Genomic DNA, 15,334 nt, shown 5'->3' on the forward strand with positions numbered 1-15,334 from the left:
TTGTTGCCTATGAATTTCCCTCAGCTACAGAAAGTTGTTCATTTTAAATTCTCTAACCCAAAGAAAGCTCCATGGTTGCCTTCTCATGTCGGGGTAGGAAGTGAAAGCAGGGAGGTGTTGCGAGAACAGCAGTCAAGATGTAAGAACCTTGTTCAGTTCCATCTATACTATTTTCCTTAGGACATTAAACATGGAACTGTTTTTTTCTTTTAGTATTTATTTATGCATACAAGAACTAGGGTGTAGGCCAGCGGTGCAAGGGGTGGGAGGTGGGGAGAGGATTCCTGAGACAGAGTGGGGAACAGAACGGGCAGATGTACTGAAACACTGTTGAGGAGAGGTCCGCTGCATCATGTGGGTTAGCTCCCTGGCAGGTAGGGGTGAGTGTGGGGAGTGGAACATCTGCTGCAGTGGCTGCGTGTAGCTTGGTAGTGCTGTCTTTGACTCCTGTGCCACCAGGGAGGCCCCGGAACTGCTTTTTTTCTAATTCCACATTTAGTTTCTAGAATTCACTGAAAATTCAAAAACAAGAGAATATTTGTAGAAAGTGTAGGCTGTTTTTTTTTTTTTTTTGGATAATGTATGACCTATCAGATTTCTCCTAGAAAAATAGTACTTTTAGAGTTGGACTTTGTCTTAAGATCATCTTCTTTACAATTACTTAGCTTTTTATATATGACAACTATTTCTATAATGAAGTTAAGCAGGAAGTTACACTAACCCAACTAAATTAGGAGTCCTAGAGTTAAATTCTGACTTGAACACTATGTCTGAAATGGTAACAGAGCTCACACTGGGGCTGATCTAGGAGCAAGAGGTGCCCTTCACACAGAGGCAGATGCATACTGAAGCCACAAAACAGCTGTAGTATGTAATTTGAATTCCTTTGTCATTATAGAACTTCATTCAGTATAACCAAACCATCCTCTGTATTTCATACAATCATCTTTGCAGAAAAGATGAGTGATAATTAAATTTTGAGAGAAAAAGGGTGTTCAAAAAGAGAAAGTCATATTTACGAGTAACATTTCTTTTGTATTACTTCTTGCACACCACCATGAATTTTGCTTTATCATTTGTTTTCCTTCTTTGAAAATAACTTATACAGCATTATTTTGTCTTCTTGGGGCGACTCTCTTTTCTCCACAAAAACTCAATTAAGGACGTTGTACCAGCTTACTCTTGTTTCCTTCCTGTTCACCAAGCTTAAAATGAGTATAGGCAAGGATACCAAATAATGTACATAACATGCCAAGCCCTTGATTAACGGACAAAGGATCCTTAAATAAAACATATCCTCCAAATAAGGTGATGCAGAACTTGAAGTGTCCAAACATGTTGTAGCTGAAGTTTCTGGCTAAGGATTAAAAGGCAGTGTTACTGTGAGTACACACACACTCACATAGGCAAAGCAAAAGCCTCTTTTGGCTACAAATAGCAGGAAACACAGTGAACAGCAGCACCCCACCATTTTCTGCCCCCTCCAAAAGGCCCAGTGAGGTGCAAGGCTAACTTGAGTCTCTTCAAGTTGGGTTTAGTAATTAGGCAGTGATAGCAGACTACCTCAACTATGCCTGTTGACCTCTCCAAAGTAAAAGAATAATAGGTTGAGAAATTCAGAGCAAGGTATAGACAAGATCTTCTGTATAACAATCTGTGATGCTTTATAGTGCGATTTCTAATAAACTTTCCATGGCAAACGAGGCCAGAGGTGTAAGATGCCAGAGAGCTGACTCCAGGTGAATACACCCAGAAGGTCAAGTTTAGGAGGCAAAGGGAATGCACTGAGCCCAACCACCAGCTACACGCCGACACTACGTTAGGTCCGTGTGCTGTGGCCGCTCTTGTCACATCACATTTCCCATCACTGCAGTTTCCCGCTTCCCATTCTACAGCCATAGAGGCACAGGGAATGTAAGTGACCTGAAGATCAGAGTAAGCAGCAGAGCTGGAGTGCAAGCACAGTTTGACCTACTGCGCTCTAAAGTTTGTGTTTACGTACACAAACAGGCTAGTATTCTGCTAGTTTCCAAACCATTTGTTCATTTAAAAAACACACTAAACACATGCTCTATTTCTTTAAAAATTCTCTTTGTCATATTTTAAATGATTTTCCCATATATGTATTTGTATTTTATCATTTGTCAAATGTTTGCTGAAAGAGGAGTTGTGTCCCCAACAATCTGAGAACCAGTTTCCCCTGTCTCAGTCTCGTGCATAAAATGCAACAATATAATAGCTACCTCAGGGTGACTGTGAGGATGCAGTATAAGTTGATATGTGCCAAGTTTCTGGCAGACAGTAAGCACCACATATATTATCTGTACTCATAGGCACCAATGGCGGTACTTACACTTAATAGGCATCTGCCAGTGCTTGACACATATTCTCTCAAACACAATGATCCACACTGTAGACATGATCTCTCCTATTTCAGAAGAAGTGAGAGGTGACCTGGGTATCTCTGACTTCAAAGCCCAGGCTCTTTCCTCTTCTCTGAAAATAATTTACACATGACATTGTTTTATTTTCTTGGGGCAACTTTCCTTTCTCCACATAAACTCAATTAAGGACGTTGTACCAGTTTACTGCTAGTTCCTGACTGCAACTGAGCAGCTGGAAGGTGAGCAGAGGCCAGGCTAGGTGCCTGGGCTACTATGCTGTTGAGGTTCAAGGATCACAGGGCTATTAGGTGGCAAAGTTGGCGTGCAAATATATATGGGACTGACCCAACAGAGGCGATTTCCTGAAAGGCAGAGGATCTTCCCAGGCTGTTAATTATAATCACCATAAATATGCTTTATGTTCAATTATGAGCTATTTTCAAGTGCAGCAGCTCTAATACTTTGGTATTTCTTTACCCCTTAGCCTTTCCTGTAGGTCAATCATGATCCATTAGTGATACTGCCATAGAGGGATGGAAGGGAATTTAAAGAAATCCTTTTACAAATTGAAAAAACTAAAAAGATTTCTTCTGTAAATTAAAAAGATAAAAATTGCAATTCCTCTCTTAATTCTCCCTCCTGCTCCAGCCAGGCTTTCTCTCAGGCATTCAGAAAGCCCTGGTCAGAATCACAAGCACCTCCTCACCTGCTTTCTACAGCACTGTGCTCCTTCCCCAGACTTCGACTTGCTCCCTCTCTCATCTCGCTGAACACTGAAGGAACACAGGATTCAACCTGGGGGATCTTTCCCTCTACTTGTTTTCCTGATAGTCTCCACCAGTCTCACCCCAATGACTGGAGTGTCTCCAGCTGACAACTCGACCCTGAAGTTGTTTACCAGGACTTGTCTTGATCTTCCTCCCCACTCCAAGTTATCCCAGCTGCTGCCATCTAGTCCATGATGCTCAATCCTTGACTCAACCTCGCTTCCTCTTATTCTTCACAAACAGTTTATCAGTAAAACCTGATGGCTCTGCTTGAAAATATGTACAGAATCCAACCACTTCCCATCATCTCCATTGCTACCATTTTGGTACTAAACCACCGTTATTTCTAAGTCAGAATGTTTATGGGGCTCCCAGTTTCCCTTCACCCTTTGCCTCTTTCAGCCAGTGATTCTTAACCAGGTGTTACTGTGTCATCATTAGAGGGGGCACCACTGGTATTTAGTGGGTAGACACCAGGAATGCTGTTAAACATCCTACCATGTACAGGACAAGCCTGAGCAACAAAAATATTGTCCAGCCTGAAAGGTAATTAGCACTGAGGATGAGAAGCCTTGTTTTAATCTACTGTCAACACAACTACTCAGAGTATGAAACGTAAGTAAAATGATGTCATTTCTCCACTCAAAACTCTAGTGGCTTCTCAACCTGCCCAGAGTAATAGTCCTTATGTAAAATCTACACTCTGTTTGCTTCCGCTACCTCCCATGGTCCTAATATAGTCTACCCTCTGCTCCCCCCGCTCCTTTCACACAGGTTTCCTTGCTGCTCCTCAGGCCTCTCACCTGTTCCCTCTGCCTGGAAGGCTCTTCATCTCCATCTGCATGGAGTGAACTCATTTCCTTCCAGTTTTTACTCAGATGGCATCTTCTTGTTGAGTCCTTCCTGAACACCCTACCTAAAATTTCAACCCCAGTGTATCACATCCTCTCCTCTATTTATTCTCCTTGGAACTTAATCCCTAACACTGTATAGGACTATTTTAGATTTTTCCTGTTTACGGCCAGTCTTCCTCCCCAGAAAGTTAGCTTGTGAGAGCAAAGCTTTTGTCTCTTTGGTTCACAGCCATATCCCCATTGTGTGATATATGATGCCTAGCACATAATATTTCTTAGGTCAGTGAATGGCTTGTAGTGGGTAGTCAATAAGTACTTGTGGAGTGAAGGAGTGTTCTCTATCAGGGACTATCTGATTCGGCAGTACAGTGCACAATACTGGGAAAAGACTGCAAAGGTTCAAATTGGGAAACCACACCTCTCAGCTGTGTGGGTGAACCCCTGCACCTTCATTTGCTTTTCTTTAAAATACAATTCCAGAATTTACCACTGAAAAATAAACAGTGTGATACACACAAAGTATTTTAAATAGTGCCTGGTCCGAAAGAAACATTTACTAAATGTTGGTTTTGAAAAACAACTGTGATCACTTGTTACTTATTGGGAGATGGCAAATATGCTGCTTGTTTACCTTGTGGACTCGGTGTACTCTAAACTATTTCTTTACTAAACTCTCTTTGATTTAGGCAAACTCCAGTATTTCTTTGCATTTGCTTCAGAGTGAAATGTAAAAGAAACAGAATGACATGAAGAATGTTAAAAATGAACAGTTAATTTTGATTCAGACTTTAGGGTATGACTTCATTTAATTTGGAGTAATACTGAAAAAAAGGGACACCCATATCCAAGTAAATACAAAAACATACTCTCAAGTCAGAGGTCAGTAATCTGACATTATCTTTTCTTATCTGAGTTGATCACACCTCTATTTTATTACTACAGATAGTGACAATTGTAGTAATAAAACCAAGCATCCATCCCATTATTCACTGAACAAACATTTATTTAACACTCTGCAAGAAATGGAGCTCTGTGCTCATTTTAGTAAGGGAAGAGAACACTATTAAGAAATTTCGAAACAGTCATGATACAGAGAACTAACTCATTTCCTCATTTTATGTTTCTTTAACCTCTACAGATGCCAGTAGTAAGACAGTCAAGGTTAAAAATAACTCTACTCAGTTTTGTCATGTTAAGAGTAAGTGCAAAACTCAAATAAGGAAATGACTCTGACAGAGTGCAGGCAAATAAAAAGCCTATGCAGTTGGAACTTGTTAGGAAAAGGATACGTGACTGGTGAAGTATTCCCAATGATCCAATAAATTGATAAGTTCACCATGAAAGCTATTACTCCAGACAGCAGCACCATAAGCTGCAAATAAACAACAAGAAAATCATTAAAGCAAAGCAGCTGCCAACATTAAAATCATAAAGTAAAAATACATTTCACTGACATTTCTAAAAACTCAGGTAACAACCATTAAGAATACGACTTTAGAAAAGAGAAAAACAACTTGGGAGAGAGTAAAAACAGGGTGAAGAAAAGAGCGACTAATACAGAACAATGGGTTTACAGCTTGATAAACACTGCATGTTAAAGTTACAGTAAGCTGAAGGCACTTACGCTAATTACTGAGCACCATAACTCAGCCTGGGCCTTTTAAGATGAGCTCAGAAAACTTGTATTAGCCTACAGCTGTGCAAAATCTGCTAACAGGAAGCCTATTTTACAACAATAGGCTTAGTATCTCACACAGTCTATTGAACACTGTAGGGAAAGTGACAACACATTTACAGCGTTTTGGTTGTTACCCTGAGAGAACACCCTACCACATACTACTAGCCTGGAAAAAGGCATAATCAAATTCCAAGTGTGGTTTCTATTACATATACATTGCTTTTGTACCACTGTAAAATTGAGCTGTCATAAATTGGGGGATGATCTGTATTCAGAAATGTTTCTTGGCTTACAAATCCCAATGCAAAATTATTTAACATATCCTGCCTCTGAATGCAAATGTCCAGTTCATTTTTCTTATCTATCTGAACAAAAACCATTTTGTAACAATTTTTTATTATAAAAATGATATATAATCATACAAAAAAAAGAAAATAAGAAATTCCAGGCATTCACCACTATTAACACCTTGGCATACATTCATCTGGATCTTTTTCCTATTGAACTGCTCATAGTGATGTTTATTTAAATAAAACAATAAACATTCATTAATTATTTACAAAGTCAGGCCAGACGTTGTGAGGTTCTTTCTCAAAGAGCTTAGAAACCATGTGAGGATATAATAAAAATTATAATAATCCCAGCTTACACATACAGAGTATTGGTGGCAAGGATTGTTCTAAAGTTATATATATATATATATATATATATATATATATATGAGCTCATTTAACCTCCCAAACACCTATGAGGTAGTAAAATGTTTTCCCTTTTTGCAGATGAGAAAAAAAGAGCCCAGAGAGACAAGATAGTCATTTATATGAGCTCACCTAGTAAGAGGCAGGACTGAGCTTTGAGCCCTGGCAGTCTGGTTCTGGAATCCCTGCAATAACCCTCTCTGTGCGGCTGCTTCCCCAGAGGTAAGCCTGTTGCACAGGACTTACAAGTTGGGCAATAAGAGAAAAACACCCCTGGGCAAACCAAAATAGGTTGTATGACTTCTAGGCAGATTTAATTTGGGGCTAGGAAAGCAAGAAATGTGTTTGGATCTCAAATGTATATATAGATTAAAGAAGGGAGCCTGGGTACAATTCTAAATTAAGGGGAAGTACGAGTCAGAGCATGGAGACGTGAGAGCACTCGATGTCTGAGTAAAACAGTAAATAAATCAACTAGCCTGTTCAAACATATCCCACAGTTTTATTTAAAATGCTATAAAATCACTTCCTATCTCCCAAAACAAGAGAATTTAGATTAAATGTTAGTTATGATTAAGAAGTTTAAATTCCAAAGAAAATATGTGATATTTGGAGATATTTTTTCTGTCCCACGTGGGTATTTCAGTTTTTAGACCAGTGTGGTCACAGAGGATTAAGGCAGTTAGACTTGTGTCCTACTTGGGTTGAAAGAGTGATACTTTACTGCTTTTATAATGGTGATATGCATTAGGCGTTACATTATGAGACACTTCACCCTTAAGTATTTTAAAAAGAATTTTTAGAGTTTTATCATAACTTTTACTAGAGGCACAGAAAGTCACATATGGAGTTCTTGATGACTTAGACATCACTAGAAACAATTACAAGCTCTACGTTGAGGTAATGGTGCCCTCTAGGGACATTAAGACAGAAGGTGACTGCCCCTTATTAATCACCTCATGGCTAGGTTTAGTTTCTTCACCTTTTTTTAATGGCCTTTCTTCTGCTTGCTTTTTTCAAATCTACCAGAGGGCCAAAGGCAAATAATGTCTCCCTTTCTAGCTTATGGTGTTTAAGCTGTGATGGCTTGAAGGCCAGGTAACTAAGATGATTAGAACTTCTGTAATATTAAGAGGAAATATCTGAGAAAGGATATTTCTATCAGTGATTTCTACCTTGGAAAAAAGCAAGGGAGAAAAAAGGGAAGGACATGAATTTGAAACAATTGCCAACCTGCTCACAGGCAACACAGTGTAGAAGTTAAAAATATGGACTTTGGAGCAGAATGTGTGAGCTCAGATTTTGGCTCTGCTCATCAGCTGTGGGGTCCCCAGTCAGTTATTAAACTCCCCCTCAGGGACAAAAACAGTAATCATGTAATAAAGTTGTTATGAGGATCACACAAACTAGTATTTGCAAAGTGCTAGGACAGTGCGGAATGGAGTTAATGGTTATGTAAATTTGTTAGTTTATACCACCAACGCATAGACATTCCCATGAACTGTTCGAAAGATTGAAGTTTTGAAAGCAAAATTCCTTTCCTAGGTAAGGGGAATACACATATGCATATATAAAACTTAATATGTCCCAAAGTACATCTCTGTTAGCATACTCCTGTATGCTAAGCCATATGTGTTCCCGAGGACACATATACAAGGATGAGGACTGCAACAGTATTCATAGTGGCTAAGAAATGGAACTATTACACAATGAGAAGAATAATTTGGAGAGATTTCATGAGATGCTAAAAAAAGCAAGATACTGAAAGTCATATGTGATCCGATTCCACTTTTATCAAAGAAACAGTAATTTATAAATATGTACATATATGTGTATTGTGTGTTTATGTGGGCCTGGTAGAACAGAGAACTAGTGACATATGAAAGTAAAAGGTGTAGCATATTAACTAACATAACTTACATCAAGGGGTGAAGATAGGGCCATTGGATGGTGAAGTGTGTATAGATAAGGAAGCATGAGGAAAAGAAACCTATGATAAAAACAGTATATAGATGATAAATCCTTGTATATAAAATCACACACACGTGTGGTCTATGTGTATATGAAAAGGAGATCCATGAAATGATATACACCAAAAAGGTAACTTGATTACTTTAGTGTTGCAGGATTCTGAGGGAACTTGCTTCTCTTTATATTTTCATGTATGTTCAAAATCTATACACTGAGCACATACTATTCATATCATTAAAACAAACTCAAGAGAACCATATTTTCATTATCAAAAAAAGAAAAAGTCCAAATTATTTATGAGTTGTAACTTAGTAAGAACAGTAACCAGATAGCCAAAGACCTGCATTCTAGCCTGAATTCTGGTTTTGCTAATGACTACAGGCAATCTCTTAACATTTTTGGGCCTCCATTTATTCAGCTCAAAGTAATGCTTCCTTTGTCTGAAAGATGACTAGGATTAAGTGTGAGAATGGGTCACTGATAATGCTCTGAAAACTAAAAATTGTATCAAGACCAGAGAGATGATAAGCATGCTGTTTCTTAGACACCAAAACAGACCTTACCAAAGCAGAAACTGACCAAGGACCAAATAACCCTCCTTCTCCAAACATTGGCTCAAAGAAGGGTACAGCGATCAGCAACATGGCAGAAGACATGGGCGCCTGGTAATACAGCAGCTGCATGGAATTGACTTGCAATTCATGCTGTTTGGCTCCTACCCACTGAAAATTAGGAGATTAAAGACAAGTTAGACAGCAAAAATATACAATCACTCCATAAATGACAGGGTGCAACCTTAACCTCAAAGATGGAAATGTAGGGCATGGAACTGTCTATTCTATAAGACTTCAAAGATCAGTAATACAGATGAATATCCTTTTTAAAAAAAAAAAATTATTTATGCATACAGAACTGGGGTACCGGGCAGAGGTGCAGGGGTGGTGAGAGGATTCACCATAGACAGAGTGGGGAGCAGAACAGGCTGACTGATGAAGTATATTGCTGACGGGAGCGGCGGGCAGGTCAGGAGAGGTCTGCCTTTCCATGTGGGTCACCTCCAGGGTGGGGATCGAACTCATGCTGAAGTGGCTCTAGCTTCTTAGTGCTGTGCTTTAACCTGCTGCGCCACCAGGGAGGGCCCAGATGAATATCCTTTAAGTAACCTGGTTGATTGAAAATTTTATAAATTCAACTTCTGCTCCTCTATTTTCTTTTCAATTATAAAGAAGGAGGGGAAAACACTCTTTGCTCCCAGGCTCAGTAAATGGTGAAAAGTCAGTACTTACAGGGGTCGACAAGCACCAGGAAGCTGGGTGAGAGAGGCAGAAATGGACATGTAGGTAATAAGAAAGGATATATGAAGTGACAGGCTTCATTTCTAGAAATGACATCAGAATGAGAAGACTGAGCCCACAGGGCAGGCTAGTTAGAGACTGACAGCCTCTCTGCCCTCCCAAGCACTTGCCAGCACGTGCGACTTAAAGGGACAGGAAATCTTTCCATTCGCTTCAGAGACCCCAATCAATAGTAGAAGGACTTTTCCTCTTCAAGCATGACTTTTCTGTGGGTAATCCCCAAACACACCTCAATAAATTAGATAATCACAAACCGTAAAAGACCCTCTCCCTCAGTAAAACCAATGCCTCAAATCTCATTAGTCCTGAAAATATATCGGAAACATGACTGAAAAGGAAGCTGTAAAGAAAATCTGAGAGGGCTGTTGGACTATGATCTGGAAGGACAACAGACTTTTGAGTAACTGTTTCTACATAGTTCTTTTTTCCTCTAGGTCTGGGTATCCTGTTACATAAATTCTAAGTCTACAAAAATTCACCAAGACAAAAATAGAAGTGCAGGAAATCTGAAACATATTGCTGCCAGCATTCAGGAATCTAAGAATCTCCTGTGAATATGAAGAACAAAGAATTGATTCTTCTGCTGCCCGCTGCTAGGGGCACACAGCGTGTGTGCAGTGCATGCCTGCCATTCCAGCCCACCGCTTAAGTGGCCTGTTTGCACAGAACTGCCCGGAATGGTGGTGATTCCTTGGAGCTCCATATTCCCTGACTGGGGTGCAGTGTGACTTCTGCCTACCACCTCTTTCCTGAAACTGCTTTTGCAGAGGGCGCCATGGCTCCAATGACCTTATAGCCCTCTTCCTGCTGCAGTTCTTGACAGGATCTGCCAATTTCTCTTCGAAGAACCTGACTTCTGGTGTGCTGTGCTTCCTCACCATTTTCTTCCCTTGATGTTTTTAAGGTAGATGTCTGGCCTTCTTTCATTTCCCAGTAGCAAATAGTATTCAATCTACAACTCGAGTTCCTTACAGTGACATCTTCAACAGCTTACTGGCCATCTTAAGTTAGATGACCCACAGAAAGTTGTTTAATATCAACATCATTACTTTCTTCCCCAAGTTAGCTCCCACTGTGTTACTCCAACAACTAAGGATATCATCTCCTTCAAGGAGCAGACTCTTTACTTTCTTCATGCATGTTCAATCAGGTCTCTGGAGACTATTTTTTCCTTTCCATGTCAATTGCCAATTGTCAATTCTTTTTGTCTTCCCTTTGAGCAATGAAGTTTCCTAGGGCTCAGCCTGTCACTCTTTCTTCCCTCTCTGAGTCACCCGTCATTGCCACCAGAGTTAAGTTTCTAGAACATGAGCACACTTCCTTTCCATGACATTTAAGACTCTGTGCCATCTGTTTGCACCCACTCCTCAGTCTGTCTTTCCATAGCCTCACCCAACAAATCAAGTTCTCCAAAAGTACTTTCACACATCATTGGAAAGAAAGACCTCTGCTCTATTTCCTTGCTAAGTAATTTGTTGTGTATTCTTAAATTTCAATTACCTTTTCTATGAAGTCTCACCTCACCAACCTCTTAGAGAACTGCCCTCTCTCCCTGGTGTTCCTCAGAACATCCCTCTTACTCTGGGCTATGCTACTATGATTGGTTCTCTACATGTTTGTATAATGTAGCTGCTTTTCCTCCTTTTACCTGTTGAAATCTGCTGAAGGAATGAATTGATCATCTTTCTACAACTTAAGCTAACAGCTGACCACTCATATTTTAGCTCCTTTTAACGCTCCATCAGTATAAGTAGAAATAGTTTAGAAATTACACAAAGATACAGTGGGAAAACATAACTTCAAATGTAATTTTTTGGTAATATACTAATTTTGTCATAGTATTTTTACTATTTAATAGCAATACAAAACCCTATCCATTACTTAGTTTATAATTATTCCTTGGTCAACTCATTTCATTTCAGTTATTTACCTGAGGTATATAGAATCTTTGATTCAAATCTATAGCAACTTCAAGACTTGTGTGAACAAAAACAGTTATACTGGCATGGGCAGTAAATACCATGGATTGAAATTAAAGGAATACAATAAACAAATAAAATTTCTTGTCATATTTAACACATACTAGCTAAAAAGTTAATTTAACAAAATTTAAATTCACTGAATTACAACCAAATATGATTATTATTTAAAGAACAAGGCTGAGTTTCTCTGTAGTAAAAGAATATTTTAGAGTTAAAAGACAAGATGTGGGGGTGCTTTATTTATTTTTTCATGCCACTGGTCCCCTCTAAACGGTTTCCCTGGCACTAAAAAATATACTTAACCTCTGAATCTTTATGTTTTAGAAATGATCAGTACCAAAAAGGTTAGGCTGCTATGGTGGTATTACTGAATTCCTAGCTTTCATAACAAAAATGCCTTTGTTTTTAACTAACGGATGTTTGTGAAAAAAGTAAAACTGGCTACACATTTTGGTACTGGTTCCCCATGCAGGCACACCCAGAATTTCCAGTCCAAGGTTTTCAGTATAGAGAAAATACTGTTTCACTGCACCTAACACCAAGTTATTTTTTCCCCACTCTATAAAAAATGAAAAACATACTTATTGAGATTTTATGGTAATGAAGTAAATCCATGAACAATTTAATGAATGCCTTTTACAGGCAAAGCACTGTGCTAACACAAGTGAAATACCCATTGCTATAAAGTTCTCCATTAACATAGACAAATTATTAGAAGCCAATATTCAAGTTGTAACAACAGCATTATCTTATGAAGCAAAGATTTATAAATCAGAAATTTTCCTTTCTCATTAAAATTTTTGGATGTGTACTCATGCCTTCACAATGTTATAATTAAAGAGCAAATGTTCAATATAACCGATGAGCTCAGTTTTCAAGAACCTTACTACACATTTTGAAAAGATTTCCCAGAAGTAATATAATGTTACCCCAAATTCAAACTGTTAAGCATGGGTATTATGCACTTACAAACAGGTGGGTAGGTATTTGGTGAACATCATACACCCAAGTTTCTCTTTTTCGCCTTTCTTTTCTTCACCTTGAGTCAGACAATTTATGCAATTATGCTTTCTTCCCAACAGTCTATTGTCTCTATACTGTATTTTCTAAACCTTGGGATACAGCTTCAAAATTTATGAAATCTGCTAAAAAGGAACATAAAGAATAAAAAAATTACCAACCACTTGATAAAGAGATGTAACTAAAACACCAAGAGCAGCAAACACCATTCCAAGGAAATTAAACTTCACATCGTAATAAGAATTTAGGATTACACCTAAAGTAATAGGAATCTGTAAAGAAAAAGAGGTAAATGTTGTTCAGGTTAAAGTCATAAATCATAAACTTAGTATTCCTTTCCGTGTCTTAGAAAATGAATCATAAAAATATCACTGGGAAACAATGAACCTTGATAGTCTTTTTTTTTTCCATTTGAAAAAAGTGACTACTAATCCTGTTTCCTCAAAGTGAAATGTGAGTTTCTATATTTGCATTCCCATTTAATTCTACTGAAAGCGATGAGTTCGCTATTGCACTTTGCAAGAAAGGACTTCCATATGCATGCAGATACAAGAACATGGCCAGCAAACTAGTGGATAAGCATACCAACATAAACATGTACCAAAACCATTAGGATTTTAAATACTGTAAATTACAAGTTCCAAAATTGAGTGGGAACCTCCATTCACTTAAAGACAGACACCTCTGCAAAATACCGCTGCAAACATCAAGGACCTGTATTTTATGGTAAAATTTTAACGTTTACATCCATGTTCTAATTCCCCTGTGAGAGGAGACCTGTTTTTCAACTTCAGCTTTTGCAGATATTCTGATACAATGAATTGCCTCCATACTGCTTTCTTTTCTTACCGACCACATTTACGGATTTTCACCAAACGGTAATGATTAAATTGCATAAGGCACATTCTTCCAGGCTAAGAGCTCAACAGAGTGACAAGATAGATTTTTTTTCCATCTTCCCCAAATAAGCAGTTTCACGTGCTCACAGATGACTCATGTGTGGATTTCGAGATGATGGAAAAAAGCTTGGCGCAAGGTTAAATATTCAAATTTCCCGGGAAGAAAGCCGGTCCAGAAGTTGAGTTGTTAGAGGTTCACCTAGCGAAGCTGGAGCTACTCACCAGCGTGAGTTGTATTTTGGTGGAGAAGGTTTTCTTGTAACAGAGCGTCTGGATGACTATGATCACCGGCGTGGTCATGGCCTTGGCCAGCTGATAGGTGCCTATGGTGTTGTTCTGCAGGGAGAGGTTGGTGAAGACCACGAAGCCACAGAAGCTGAGAGCCAGGAGGAGGAGTCTGGAAGGCGGCAGACTTTTGGGGGCAAATATGTCCAGTTTCTGGCAGATAAACAAGCCTAGCCAGGTGACCACGAAGTGCACCAGCGTGAGGCTCATGTTGGGGAAGCCGTGGTGCACATAGATCCATTTGTTGAGAAACACGATGCAGATGGACACCAGCAGGTTGAGCAGGAGCCCGGCGGCGATGCGCCCATTGCCCCGCACTCGGTCAGCCAGCGATGCCATACTCCTCGCGGCCGGGACGTCCCCCCTCCCCCCGAAATCTGGGCCCTCCAAACCCTCAGGGCAGCCCCTTCTCCTCTGCTGCAATCCTTCAGCCGCGGACTTCACCGTCCCGCCCGAGAGAGGCAGGCACCCTTCAGCTCCCAGGCAAGCGGCAACCTCTGTGGCTCACACATGCTCCGCCACCACCCACCCACTCAGCAGGCGGACGCGGTGGCACGTCCCGCACGCCCCGCCCCCCTCCGCCCCGGCCACGTGACCCAGGAGCCAGCGCTTCCGCCCACACCGCGCAGGCGCGAGAGTCTGGGTGTGGCGGGCTGCGTCTTTGGTTTCTGGTCTCCTCTGCCGTCTGTTCCGGACCTAGACTGGCCTCACAGGGGATCCCTCTCCCGAAGTTTGAACTGTCCTGTTTGTCCGCTGACTGGACTTGTTAGATCGCTGCCTCTCACGCTTGTGGAGTGCAGACAGGTTTGGCGCGTTTTTCGTAGGAGACAGGTGCTGAGTATTTAGCCCTTGCTAGAGAGGGAAAGATATATTCTTGACAGCGTATTTTTAAGCATTTCTAAACACATAGAAGAATAGACAGTGTGATGAACCTATTGTATTCATCATGGCTACCAAATTGTTAAGAATCTTTAAAAAAAAATCAGCATTTGGCCTTATATTATTCTAGAAAAGTGTGCATTTTACGTAAATGTCCTAATAGAGATGGTTACGGTTGCATTCTTTATTGCTATTTCGCCTGTTGTTACATCACCTTTGCTTTTTCTAAGCAATATGCAGGTGAGTTTTGTCTTTGATTAGAATTGCTCATAATTTGTTTGTTGGCCTTTTCAAAGATTGCTTCAACTGATGTGTTTCGTTTTTTCATCTGTCACCTTATTTTTTGATTGGATAATGATCAGCTCATTTATCTTTATTTAAAAATAGAAAGGGGGGCCCTCCCTGGTGGCGCAACGGGTTAAAGCACTGCATTAAGAAGCTAAAGCCACTTCCGCATGAGTTCGATCCCAGCCTGCCCCGGAGGAGACCACATGGCGCGGCAGACCTCTCCTGACCCGCCCGCTGCTCCCCTCAGCAGTGTACTTTGTTGATCTGCCTGTTC

General features: G+C 40.0%; 1 protein-coding gene across 2 annotated transcripts; it reads right to left on the reverse strand.

Annotated features, from left to right (window-relative positions):
- Positions 1-300: 300 nt before the first annotated feature.
- Positions 301-14,411, reverse strand: SLC35E3 (solute carrier family 35, member E3). Of its 2 annotated transcripts, XM_004675907.2 has the most exons (5): positions 13,831-14,411; positions 12,871-12,981; positions 8,916-9,074; positions 5,295-5,377; positions 1,095-1,344 (listed from the first exon to the last, which is right to left on the reverse strand). In XM_004675907.2, the coding sequence occupies exons 1-5, from the start codon at positions 14,230-14,232 to the stop codon at positions 1,158-1,160; spliced, it is 942 nt and encodes a 313-aa protein (XP_004675964.1). In that variant the 5' UTR covers positions 14,233-14,411; the 3' UTR covers positions 1,095-1,157. The 2 variants fall into 2 exon arrangements, with proteins under 2 accessions (XP_012576031.1, XP_004675964.1); XM_012720577.1 differs by lacking the exon at positions 12,871-12,981 and having other exon boundaries at positions 301-1,344.
- Between the last annotated feature and the right edge of the window lie 923 nt (positions 14,412-15,334).

This window comes from Condylura cristata, unplaced genomic scaffold, assembly GCF_000260355.1.
Source record: "Condylura cristata isolate star-nosed mole 26May11 unplaced genomic scaffold, ConCri1.0 scaffold00004, whole genome shotgun sequence".
Classification (NCBI taxonomy): Eukaryota; Metazoa; Chordata; class Mammalia; order Eulipotyphla; family Talpidae; genus Condylura; species Condylura cristata.

Bases quoted from the DNA above. Each gene is read 5' to 3' on its own strand.
- SLC35E3 (XM_004675907.2), bottom strand. From the start codon at position 14,232: ATGGCATCGCTGGCTGACCGAGTGCGGGGCAATGGGCGCATCGCCGCC. The intron at 5,378-8,915 runs GTAAGGTCTGTT...GTTTATTTGCAG, and splicing joins CTTGGTCAGTTTCTGCTTTG to CTTATGGTGCTGCTGTCTGG. The intron at 1,345-5,294 runs GTATCCTTTTCC...CAGAAACTTCAG, and splicing joins GGGAATACTTCACCAGTCAC to CTACAACATGTTTGGACACT.